This window comes from Miscanthus floridulus, chromosome 17, assembly GCF_019320115.1.
Source record: "Miscanthus floridulus cultivar M001 chromosome 17, ASM1932011v1, whole genome shotgun sequence".
NCBI lineage: Eukaryota > Viridiplantae > Streptophyta > Magnoliopsida > Poales > Poaceae > Miscanthus > Miscanthus floridulus.
This window is the reverse complement of record NC_089596.1, coordinates 26224150-26237257: the sequence shown is the minus strand read 5'-3', so window position 1 is coordinate 26237257 and position 13108 is coordinate 26224150. Positions and strand designations below refer to the sequence as shown.

The following is a 13108-nucleotide window of genomic DNA, read 5'->3' as shown; positions in this document are numbered from 1 at the left end:
AAAAAAAATCATAAGAAAAGGTCGGTCTCAGAGAATGCTGACTGTCACTGTTACAAATGGGGAAGTTACTTATATACTACAGTTGGTGTTCCTTGTTGTCACTGTTCAAGGGCTTCACCATTCACACATCCTTTCCTTCCTCAATGCAAATAATATCAGTAATGAATATACAACAATGTAAGTTTCCACAAAGACCCCACGGCAAAAATCAGACCCACCGATATCTGCAAACAACAGTTCCAATTCCTCGTACAAAATGGGGAAAAGAAAGAGGCAAAGTGGGCAAGCCATACATCCGCCAAAAAAAGCACACCCAAGCAGCCCCACTGCAAAAAGGACTATTACCAAACTGGTTATCAACCCTGACAAACCCAAAGTGTGCAGGTGATATCAACCAGGACCACGGCCTCAACATCAAGACCGCCCTAAGCCACTCCCATGTGTCTTCTATCACTGCCTTGCTTGGGATTAGCATTTACTAAAGCGCATAGGTAAAAAACAACTGAGACCACAACTGAGCTCCAAGCAATCAGATTACCAGGCAAAAGGCCAGAGCCATTGCTGATCATACTATCTGGAAGGTTTCTTGCGGCTAAGGATCTCTTGCTCTTTGAGGCGGTGCTGGAACCGTGCCAAGCGTGCTTGGAGGCTGACCAAACCTGCAGCCTTGCGTGACAGCAAAAAGCTCAATTGGGCCACATAGTTGTCAATCAGGCTACCTGGTTGATCAACTTCTGCCAAAAGGTTCATCTCCTGAGAAAAATAAAGCATGTGTTTAAGCAGCATGGCAAAATGAACAGCGCTGTGAAATAGCGGTATTATCAACCAGTGACCTTAAAACAAAAGAACAAACAAGGAAGTCAAAAGCAAATAGACAGCTTAACATTAATTCACAAAATATATGGTCCCCTCTTTATGATAACTGGACATGTATGTGCATATATGTGTACTAGCTAATCACATTTCTTCCTATGAACACACAAATATCATTATAATAAGGCGTATTATATAATTAAAAGAATCTATCAAGGTACGATTTGTCCATTGATTCTCTTACAATATAATATCAATTACTACAAAACTATGTTACTAAAAGGCATGTGAAATACTACCTCCGTCCCAAAAAGGATACAATTCTAGGTCTGGTCAAAGTCAAACTATCTTAAGTTTGACGGAGTTCATAGAAAATATTAAAAATATTATTTTTATGATGCTTCTAATGATACTTAATTAGTATGATAATATTAACATCTTTTTATATAAATTTGGTCAAACTTCAAATCATTTGACTAAGCACTATTCGCATCGGTTTTGGCATGGAGTACAAATCTAATTATATATCTTTTTGTCCACTAAACAAGTAAACATAGATAGATTTTAACTAATTGATGATCAAAGCTTACAGTCTGGCTTTTTCAAATTCTAATTCGCCATACATTCTGAAATCGAGGTGGTAGTATACAGTAAGATGACTTATTGTATGTATACAGCTGTCAATCTAAGAACATTATCATGGACATTATTCAGTAGATTAAAACTTACTTCCCGCACGATCTCCATAGTATTCTCGATTTCCTTCCTGTGAGCTGCTATGAGGGCCTCCTCTTCCTAACATACAAAAGAAAGCTTAGCAACACATCTCGATGCAGGATAAAATCACACAGCATTTTCATGAATTGTCTTTACCTCAAGAATTGCATCAATTTCTACATCATCACAAGAACTTTCCTTTTCAGATTGCCTTGATGAAGCTGAAGCAGATGCTGGCCTTTGCTGCTGTTGCAGCTGCTTTGCCTGCTGCATCTTATACCCAGCCCGACCTGTCTCAGGACCATTATCCTTTTTCATGTAATTGCTCTGCCTATCAGATTTGTCTTCTCTATAAGCCTTTCTCCGAGGAGGTGAGACTTTTGTGACTTTCTCCTCCTGTGTGTTTGCTGAATTCTGAACCAACTGTGCCTTACTAGTGTAAGCAGTTTGGCTGGACTTCAAATCATACCTCTCCCTGTCATTACCAGATGCTGCGCCATTTTCTTCTCTCCCTCTATTAGAATAACTTGGAATCATACTAAAGGAATTTCTGTCAGGCTCCACAGAAACGTTGGAGATCAAATTTTCAGTGCCCTTCCGGTAAGTATCAACTGGTCTCTTCTCTTGAATCTGATTAGGAATTTCTTCAGCTTCAGCAGGCAATGGATATGATGGAGCTGACAAAGACTCCCGGCTAGAAGTGGTAGTTGGTCCTGTGGACTGCTCTTTTCTTGTGTTTCCGCCCTTGGAGAGACTTTTGACCCTGTTATTATTTAATTCAAGTTAATGACAGGAAGCATTTTTTAAACAAACAAATCATGTATATCACTTGGATATAGCATTGTTACCTATCAGCGTATCTCAAGGTATTTAGTGTGTGTTCACATGAACCTGCGTTTGGAGAAATGCAAGAAATCATCACTGTCCTAGAGTTACCAACAAATGAGTCACGAAGAACCTCTGTAAGCTTGCTTCCTCTGAAAGGAATGTGTATCTGATCATTATCAAGAGCTCGAATGCATTCCTTGAGAGCTAACAGACTTTTATTTATCTCTGCTCCCTCAATCCTGATATATGACAACAAGTTGATGGTTAAAATAAGTGAGATGGCAAAGGAGCTTGAGAAATCAATAAAGGAGTGCAATTCTATAGAGACATAACCAACACCTTGTCTGTCTATCATTGTCGGTAGTATCAGCACCACGCTCACTTCCAGCAAGATCAATAAATGATATTTTCCCCACAGCCTTTGTATTTTTAGCTTCATTAGCATCACGATCTCTCTGTCTCCTGGTATCTTTTACAATGATGTGCTTCTTCACAGCAAGTTGCAGAATAGCATGTGACCTTGATGACTCCTCATTGGCCCCTGTTGACCCTGTGCTCCTGGCTGCATTTCCTCTTTCAATATATTCCTTGACGATCTGAACGTCAGAAACCTCAAATTCCTGTAGACCAACAATGCAAACTTGTTTCTTGCCATCTTCCCTCATCAGTAGTTGCCTATAAAACAAAGGATAGAACATTTCAGTTCAGGTAAAATAAGCTGACCAGAACATCCCAAAAACAATTTTTAGGCCCATATTTCAAACAATAAGTTAAATCTTCAAAATCCAAAAGGAAGTGCCATTGTTTCAGACATAAATATTTCCTTTCAGTAAATGATGAAAAATGTAGGTTACGTCAAAGGGAACTTTAACAGCGTTTCAAAAATCTACAATGATGCTGTTTTACAAAGCATCAAGCGGCATTTCTACCTAATATCCGAAAACATGGATTTCTCATCCAAACAAACAATGGTTCAAGGCTAACAGTATAGATGAAGAATAGATACTTTGAAGTAGAGACATGCTTCAACACTCGCACGGTCGGACCAGAGATCATGAATACGAGCAACAAGCACACACATGCACAAGTTCACCCACACACAACCAGGAAGAAGGAAAAAAGACAATGTGATAGTGTGGTATTCAATACATCAGAATCATGAAGGTAGAAACGTATGCCATTTTTAAATATTTAAGCAGGTCACGTAACCAAAAAAAGAAAATCCAAAAACTAACCTTCTGTCAGATAGAAGATCAAAGAGTTTCCCACCATATATTTCAAAATAGCTAAGCCACAACTTAAAATTCTGATTCCGATAGACAGGTTGGTGCAATAGACGAACCATGTCTTGTGCAGCTCTCAGAGGCAGAGGCTGCATTGTGTATGTCTTGCCACTGCCTGTTCACGAATTCGACAGATGGTAGGTCAACAGAAACTATAAGAAACCACAATGCAATTATGCATAAAAATATACTCCCTCCATTCCAAATTATAAGACGCTTTGACTTTTTTGGTACATCCAGCAAAATTGATGTACCAAAAAAGTCAAAGCGTCTTATAATTTGGAACGGAGGGAGTATATTGATAACCCTGTAATAACATAATGTATTATCTAACCTGTTTGGCCATAAGCAAAGCATGTTGCTTTTGTTCTCTGAAATATAATTGGAATTATGGGCTCAACTGTTTCACGGTAAACCTGTCCAGAAAATTCCATAAGGTTAACTGTAAATTAAATGATAATTATTTTGATCTTACACTCTCCTCCTTGTTCGAGAGAAAAAACAGATAAGAAAGAGCAACACCTCATCATTGGAAACATGTTCGTCGAGGACAGCATCGAAACAAAATTCATGCTTCTCCACATAGGCTGTCAGATCCACCTTTCAGTGGAAAGAATATGTTAGCAGACATCATAAAAGTAGGAAAAAACAGGTCCAAAGAAGTACTCGTGAAATCTTAAGATTATGAATTCAAGTTTATCCTACAGCATTTCAGAATTATTTTAGAGCTGTTTTGGAAAACATATATATATAGCTGTGAAGGAAAACAAGCAGAATTTCAGTTAGTTTGATGCTTTTTTTCTCAATAAATGTTATAAATGATTCTTTTAAGCACCACAGGTTCACTGCATAGGTTCATTAATAAGCTCAGGAATGTATAGCAGCAATGTTAAACCCAACATGATAGTCAACAGGAGACATTAAGTTACCACCAAATTAGAACATATTAAACCAAAATGGTCACAAACTCTTCCTGCCCATTCCAAAGGAACAGGCACGCCCCAACACAAATATATACACACAACACTGGAAAGCTACATGTCTACAGTACCCATATGGTAGCTATCTAGCATGGTAGGCATGGAATAGTATCAGTATTCCAGGTTTTGATACATAGTTATATGACTAGCAACAAGAAAGTAACACGGTAAGCACACGAGTACATTGTTCATGGCCATGAAGTACCACCATAAAAGAGTTAAGAGTATCTCTACCTAGGTTGACCATCTAATGCATCAAATAGACATTTAAGTGTAAAATGGTTGATTTCCATAACCATGAAAAGAATCTAAAGAAATGGTTGTAGCTTTATATAAGCACAACAAAACTTCCTGAAGATGAGTCATAGATACCTTCAGCTTAGGCTCGTAGACTGTCAAACATGATGAATCCTGCACAGTTATGATGTCTTCTTCCTTACGAGATAGCTCCTTTCTGTTCAAAGGTCTTTTCCTTACCTGAAAATGTGAAGAACTAAGTCAGGTATGTCAAGTATTAACCAGATTCAAGCATATCACTGACTTGAACAAGATTAACATACCACTACTTTAATCTTTGCTACATTATTTTCTCTAGCAGTGCTCTCTTTTTCACTGGTCACCACACCATAATTATCTACTGGGGCTTGTTGACTCCCTGATATCACATCCTCATCATCATCATCGATATCCTTTGGCATAAAAGGTGATGGCCCAAATGGTTCCGATGCTACATCCTGCCAACAGAAAAATAATAAGCTTAAAGTAGACTGAATGAAGCCACTTCAGGAATCAATATGAAATACTGTTTTCGCACATAGATCATGCAATAGCGAATGTTTACAAGGCATACCTCAGACAGAAGCTCAGTATCATCCATAGCATGAAGGTCTAGAAGTCCAGCACCAAGTTCCCCTCTAAGTTCGGGTGAATAAAACCCCTCAACAGGGTTCGCACCACCAAAGCTCTGAGCCATTGGCGTGTAAGGCTCAGACATTGATGTGGGTGCAGACTCTCCGTTAAAATTTAGACCTCTTAGAAGCGTATAAAGCCTCTGCTTTTCCTCAGTCGACTCTGGCCCATAGCCCTATGAAACAATAATAGTAATGATGATCATCATTTATGCAATTGCACATGGTATGAGAGTATATTCATATGTAAACATCCTATCACTAGGAAAACCATAATACTTTTATGTAGTGGTAAGCAATACTTGAAGGAAACAGTGTTAGAAGAAAACAGAAGAATTTATTTAGTTACATCACACAAACAAACAAGGGTCTAAATAAGGCACCTCAGATATATGCATATGTGTTGAAAGTTAGTTTCTAGTTTTAACTTGGTGCTCCCAGTCAACACAACTACACAAGAATCATACTAGATTCAAGTTAGTAGGGTTTCCTGGATTCCTCAACTTCCAAGAAAACCAAAATGATATTCGATGTGACCATGCATGGTTGGTGGTCACAATATGTCCATGATCATTTCTTGCTGCAGTCGGTACAAGTTGCCTTTTATCTGAACTATGCCATTTCTAATATAACAAACAATAAACACATGAATTAAATCGTCTGTTATTGATTTTGTCAGACTATTTTCCCCATAGGAGTATGGTATTCAAAGGCATTCCAAAAGAAATGGTAATCAACAATCAAAATACCACCTAAAGGAAAGCATAAAGAACAAAAATTAAGTCCTCGATTCCATTCTAACGATTCTCTTTCCAAACTCCATATAAAAATACAGAAAAGTTTACACAATGGATAAAGATGTTTATATTTACAGATGGCTTGCCACTGACACCCTTCCCTAGACCCCGCACAGAGCGGGAGCTCTCTGCACTGGGTACGCCCTTTTTATATTTACAGATGGCTATCAGTTATACAATGTGGGTTTGCCCGTGAATTAATGGGCAGGGCATTTCATACAGCTCATCACAATCCTAGATTAATAAGGCGTGAAAAAACCTAGAAAAAGATTGTAAATTCTAATCATGCTGACGTAGCCCGAACAGCCTGACGACATCATGAAGCCAGGCTGAACCCGATCGATTCCGTGCAAAGCAACAACCCCTAAAGCGAGTCGCGGGATTCCAACGCCTCATATCAACAGCAACCCGATCCGGAACACGCGGCACCGGAACGCACCGAAGACGGCCACCATCACGATCCGCATTCCAACATATAGAGCACGCATTCATCTCCCGGGAGAAGCGAGAGGAACCTCACCTGCATCAGCAGGCTCGACAGCATGCTCCCCGCGCCAGCGCCGACAAGCCCAGGCATCCCAGCGCGGTAGTCGGCGCCGCCAGCGCCGGCGGCGGAGGAGGCCGCGGCGAGGTGCTGCAGCCCCGCGGACTGCAGCCAGCGCGCCATGACGGCGTCGCCCGAGTCGCCGCCCATCGCGGCCTGCGCGCCGGAGGCGGCTCCGGGCGGCCCCGCGGCTGCGGCGGCGGCGGAGCCCGCGCCGCCGCCGGCGAGGCGCTGCGACCTCCGCTGGGGCGCCAACTTGGCGGCTGGGGGATCACGCGCGTCCCGGGGCGTCGCGGGCGGCGGGGGATCCGGCGGCTGCGGCGGCGGATCCCAGATCTGCGCGGGCGGGTCGGGAATGCGGGCGCCGGATTTGAGGAGGGCGAATTGGGAATGGGAATTGTGGGGGAGAGGAAGAGGAAGAAGAGAGTTGGGAGGGGGGCCTATGCGGGTGGCTGGCTGTCTTCGCTTTTTTATTCTTTATTTTTTCCTCGCTTCAAAATGGATTTGCAGGTGAGATCGCTTCCTTATCAATCGTACTTTTTCGACCGGTATTTTTTTTTCACAATAAATTAGTCAATAGTACTTTTAGTCCTAGTTTATCAGCCAAACGAACATGACACAAAGAAGTGGTAAAAGGTGGCTGCCAAATGGTTTTCCAATTTTTCGCGAGCGAAAAAAACGGTGTTGCTTTGTTTCGAAATTTATTGTGGAATTTTGTGTTTGAAAAGGACTTTTGGTTTTTTTTTTGTGGTGGGGGGAGAGAGAAGGACTTGTTTGTGCGTTTTCGGGGAGAGGATGGCCGGCTTGTTTTATATTTTATTTTATTTTTCTCAGCTCAACATGTTGTGTGTCATTAGTGGTTTGGTAATTACAGTCGTAACAGAAGTGACATGAGGTATCACGTAGTTTTTTTTTTATATAAAGGATAGTTTATATCCGGCTTCATCTACACCAGGTAGAATCATGCCAATTATTAAAAAGTTTGGGCCGACAGCCGACGCACAAGAACCAAAACGAGTCTACAACCAGACTCGAGGATAACAAAGCGTGAAGCAGATCCTGACTACTGTAGACCAATAAACCTAGATGACAACCGCCCATTGAAACTAAAAAATGCAATGCCGACGTCTCCAAATGCTGTCCAGCAATGGTCAATTGGTCTCGAAGATCATCATGCCGCTGCAGTCTTGCCCATTGCCTTAGCCAATGGGTTCCCCTAAATAATACCTACAAAAAAGTTTTCGTTCTACACTTGTCAAAAACCACTTCATTTCTTGTTATCCAAATTGTCCAACATAAGGCTGATGCCGCTGTTAATAATAACAAATTATGTATGTTACCACCCGCTTTAGACCAATTAACAAATAAATCGTCTATGCTATGGGGGTGATATCCCAAACATTAAGTGTACAGCGCGCCATAGGAATTTGGCATAATAACATTGAAAAAAGAGGTGTTGAATGGTTTCTGGGCAGTGACAGAAGCAGCATCTTTTATCACCATTCCAGTTACGGTGGGCAAGGTTGTCCTCGGTTAAAATGACACCTCTTTTTAGATACCACAAGAATATTTTAATTCTTGTAGGAATTTTGATCTGCCATAAATCTTGTGACACTCTGACCCCATTGTTAATTAACGCAGCATACAAAGATTTAACAGAAAAGCTACCTGATGAATGCAATGTCCAAATAAAAACATCTCTTTCTTCTTGTAAGTTCACATCTTGTAGAGATGCAACGATTCTATACCAGTCCCTCAGGTTTTGACCCGCTAGATTGCGGCGAAAGGAAATGTTCAGCGGGACTGATACAAGTACTTTTGCCACGAAATCTTGCTTTCTTCTTACAATGTTGAACAACGCGGAAAATTTATCTTTGAGAGGTTGACTACCCAACCAAGTGTCCATCCAAAAATGAGTCTGTGACCCGTCTTTTACTTTGAATGAACCAAAACTCATGAAAGTGTCTTTGACATTCATCAGACCTTTCCAAAAATGAGAATCTGTTAGTCTTTTTGTACAGCCCCCTAAAGTCTTGTCTTTTAAGTATTTATTTCTCAATAGCTCTTGCCACAAGCCATCCTCATTTAAAAGTTTGAAAAGCCACTTACTCAACAAACATTTATTTTGTAACTCCAAATTATGAATACCTAGGCCACCTTGTAATTTTGGTTGGCACAAGATTTCCCATTTGGCCAATCTATATTTGCGCTTGTGTTGTTCGCTTTGCCAGTAGAATCTTGATCTAAAGCAGTCGATCTTCTCCAAAACTCCTTTTGGGATTTCAAAGAATGACAGCATAAACATCAGTAAGCTAGAGAGCACCGAGTTTATTAGGACCAAGCGGCCTCCTACCGAAAGCATCTTTCCTTTCCACTCACTAAGTTTGTTTTCAAATCTATTTTCTATTATCCTCCGATCTTTATTACTCAATTTCCTAGTGTGCATAGGCAAACCCAGGTAGCGAAAGGGATATTTGCCCAATCCACATCCAAACAACTGCGAATAAAACACCTCATGATCCCTTGCTTTACCAAAACAAAAGATTTCGCTCTTGTGAAAATTAATTTTGAGCCCCGATAGTTGTTCAAAAGTGCTTAGAATTAATTTCATATTAACCGCCTTCTGAACATCGTGACTTATAAAAATCACAGTGTCATCCGCATACTGTAGGATAGGCAGCCCATCTTGGATAAGATGGGGAATGACTCCTTCTACCTGACCTGCTTCCTTAGTTCTAGCAATTTGTATGGCCAGCATGTCCACCACTATATTAAATAGTATTGGAGATATTGGGTCACCTTGCCTTAATCTTTTTTTTTTTTTGTTTGGAAGTACGAGGTATCACGTAGTATATCGTTGTTAGCTACTCCTTCATACTAGCACAACTGCACAAGGGGCGGAGGGTGGGTTAGAAGGGCATTTTTTTACACGGCCTTGCACGTACCACCAATCAAATGATACCCGTTGAACTATTTCCTCTTTTCTTTTTGCGATGTGAGCATGTAACCCAGGATTTAAACCTATCAAAAATGTTACCAATATTGGGTCGCAGAAGTTATGATATCAATCCATGGCACCTATATTGGGCCAAGAGGAAGAATAAAAGGACTATGACAAAAAGTATCCAAAGGTATGATCGAAGTGTTAAGCATGTTCACATTCGTAGCCCAAGGAAGCATGTGAATAGTATCATCTTTCCGTCGACACGCTCAGAATATTTGCTAATAAGATTGATGGTCGAATTGTTGGTCCATAAGCACATTATCACTCGAGAGGTTTCAGTTCTTTTTTTCTAAGTTGTCGGGATAAAAGGAGGAACTGGTAGTGCCAATTATCCACTCGTCTTGTGATGAACAGCAATAGAAGAACTTCAGCAAACAGACTAGCAACGGAAATAACAATTATCTCCACAATTGACATGACATGATTATTTAAAACCCTCCTCAAGGTGAGGAGTAAAACACCATGAGACTAGCTATTCTAGTGATGACGACAACCTTGCCAAGGGAAAAACTATATGGGTGCATTTGGACCATCGGTTTGGCCTCCTAAATGCTTTCCAGATTTGCTCCCTTCAATTCAGCTTAAAGTGAGGTCGTCGTCTCTGATGTGCCCGGGTTGGCGTGTTTCTCACCGCCTTTAGTCCCCTTTTTCCATTGTGCTCCATCACTAAGAATGGCTTTGGATCAGCGTAGCTATGAGGGGTGGCATGGATGCACAATAATCGTAGTGCGCCGGCGAGTATGTTGTTTGATGGTGGCATTCTTTTGTGGTTGATGGTTGTCTTATAGGCTGTGTCTTGGCTTGTCCCTGAACTGTACTGAGTTGTGCTCTACCCTCTCCCCCAATGTTCTTCCTTCGTTCCTGTTGTACCCCATCTCCGCTCCCCCGGTATGCCGGGCGTATTTTGTACTGCCAGTGCTTTGGACACTTCGTTCAATATTAAAGTAGGTGGGGCTCTGCCCCCCCTAATTGATCAGAAAAAAAATATGTGAAAGCATCTAGGACTCTAGTTGGGTTTCGGTGATTAATGACATTACAAGATTACTATGACTAACGTGTGTTTTGCAGAGGCAATTAAGTTAGGTCATGGTAATGGAGATCGATTGGACGATCATGGTGGTCATGCCCCTACGATGGAAATCGTTTCGGTTTTCAAAGGATGGACGACAAGGTTAAGGATGGACTAGTTCTAAGTGTCGATTGGAGTTGGAGAGACACTTAGAGTAGTTTAGGACTTTGTTTTTCCTTTGGCCGTACTATTAAGGGGGGTATGGACGGGTAACTTGACCTAGGTGAGTCTAGTGAGTTAGGTGTGGTGCACACTTGCTAAATCTAGCACTAGGTAGCTCCAAAATAACCCTTAGATCCAATGGAGCAAACTTCATTCACACATGATCGAGAGTTGGAAGTGAATGGAGGGTCAAATACTGACCGGAGACCGGACGCTGGCTCAGGGTCCGGTCAGTTCATTTGACCAAGGTGATTGCGTCTGGCGCGACCGGACGCTGAGAGGTGAAGTGACCGGACGCTGAGAGCCAGTGTCCGGTCGACTCCAGTAAGGTTTCAGAGAGGGAAAATCACGACCGGACGTGTCCGGTCAGTGCTGACCGGACGCTGACCAGCGTCCGGTCACACTGTAAACACTGGAGTTCGGGGTGTACTGACCGGAGCGTCCGATCAACATGACCGGAGCGTCCGGTCACCCCGCAGAGGCCATAACGGTTCATTTTTCAGCCCTTGTTATAAATACCACCTCCACTCGTGTGTGGGGGTACTTTTGCTCATTCCAACAGCTGAGAAACACCTTAGAGAGTGCCAAGAAGAGCAAGGTCCTAGTGAGGTGATTGAGATTTGAGAATCCCAAAAAGAGCCCTCATTAGTGAGATCAAGAGTAGCAAAGTGTGTATCCACCTTCTCATTAGGCTTGTCATGGTCAAGTGAGAGTTCGTGCTTGTTACTCTTGGTGATCGCCATCACCTAGACGGCTTGGTGGTGATTAGGAGCTTGGTGATCATCCGAAGAGCTTGTGGATGACCCAACTCAAGTTGTGAGCGGTTGTGGGTGATTTACCACGATGAAGTGTCAAAGAATCAACCCGTAGAGAGCACTTGATCCTTGCGCGGATCAAGGAAGAGCTACACCCTTGCGCGGGTGCTCCAACAAGGACTAGTGGAGAGTGGCGACTCTTCGATACCTCGGTAAAACATCACCGCGTTTCCTCTCCTCTCTTTACTTTGAGAATTTACTTTGAGCACTTCAATTCTTGTCATTTACATTCATAGAATTGTCATGCTAGAGTAGGACTGGAACTTAGGTTGCTAAACTTTTGTGCGTTAGTTCAATAGAAACACTTTCTAGGCACAAGGGGTTAATTGGGCTAACCATAGGACTTATTTATTGCGAAGAAATTTAGAATTAGCCCAATTCACCCCCCTTTTGGGCATCTTGATCCTTTCAATTGGTATCAGAGCCTCGTGCTCACATATTTAGGCTTAACCGCCTAGTGAAAGATGTCTCACGGGGATGGACCTCCTCCTATCTTTGAGGGGGATGATTTTCCTTATTGGAAATTTCATATGGAGGCGTACTTAGAAGCTCTAGATGTTGGAATACTTAGAGCCACCTCTCAAGGCTTCCCAAGACCTAAGAATGCCGCACATCCACAAGGCGATGAGTTGAATTATGAAAAATGGAATGCAAAGGCTAGAAACACCATATTTAGAGGCCTTTGTAAAGATGTGTTCAACCGGGTGAGAAACCACAAAGACGCCCATGCACTATGATCGAACGTTTGTGCGCTCCATGAGGGAACAAAGTGTGAGCGTGAGAAATGCTATCATCTTGTCATGAAAAAGCTCAACTCTTTTGAAATGCTTCCTAAAGAATATGCTAATGAAATGTATTCACGTTTGAATGTTCTTGTAGAGGAAGTCAATGGGCTTGGACTTACTCAAATGCAACCATCCGATGTTGTAAGAAAGATCTTGAGTGTCCTCCCCATTGATAAATATGGGCATATTGTGACCGTGCTTTATCAAGGTGATCTTTCCACCGCTACACCGACACAAATCTTGGGAAAGATCAATGCTCATGAGATGTATATACATATCACACCTCAAGATGGCTCATCCTCTACAAAGAAGAAAGAAAAAGACTTAGCATTCAAAGCTAGCCAAGAGAAGGGCAAAGCAAGGCTTGAGTATGAGAGCTCAAGTGATGATGAAGTTGATGATG

General features: G+C 41.8%; 1 protein-coding gene across 1 annotated transcript; it reads right to left on the bottom strand.

Moving 5' to 3' along the window:
- Window positions 1–7324, bottom strand: LOC136518502 (kinesin-like protein KIN-13A). Its single transcript, XM_066512164.1, has 12 exons — window positions 6847–7324; window positions 5472–5705; window positions 5182–5355; window positions 4994–5098; window positions 4164–4241; window positions 3976–4057; window positions 3594–3756; window positions 2698–3033; window positions 2379–2597; window positions 1687–2293; window positions 1543–1608; window positions 1–753 (listed from the first exon to the last, which is right to left on the bottom strand). The coding sequence occupies exons 1-12, from the start codon at window positions 7018–7020 to the stop codon at window positions 571–573; spliced, it is 2421 nt and encodes an 806-aa protein (XP_066368261.1). The 5' UTR covers window positions 7021–7324; the 3' UTR covers window positions 1–570.
- Window positions 7325–13108: the final 5784 nt, after the last annotated feature.

Coding starts and splice junctions, on each gene's coding strand:
- LOC136518502 (XM_066512164.1), bottom strand. CDS start 7,020: ATGGGCGGCGACTCGGGCGACGCCGTCATGGCGCGCTGGCTGCAGTCC. Junction 4,242..4,993: donor TCTACGAGCCTAAGCTGAAG/GTATCTATGACT, acceptor TTCCACTGAAAG/GTGGATCTGACAGCCTATGT. Junction 1,609..1,686: donor AAATTGATGCAATTCTTGAG/GTAAAGACAATT, acceptor TTTGTATGTTAG/GAAGAGGAGGCCCTCATAGC.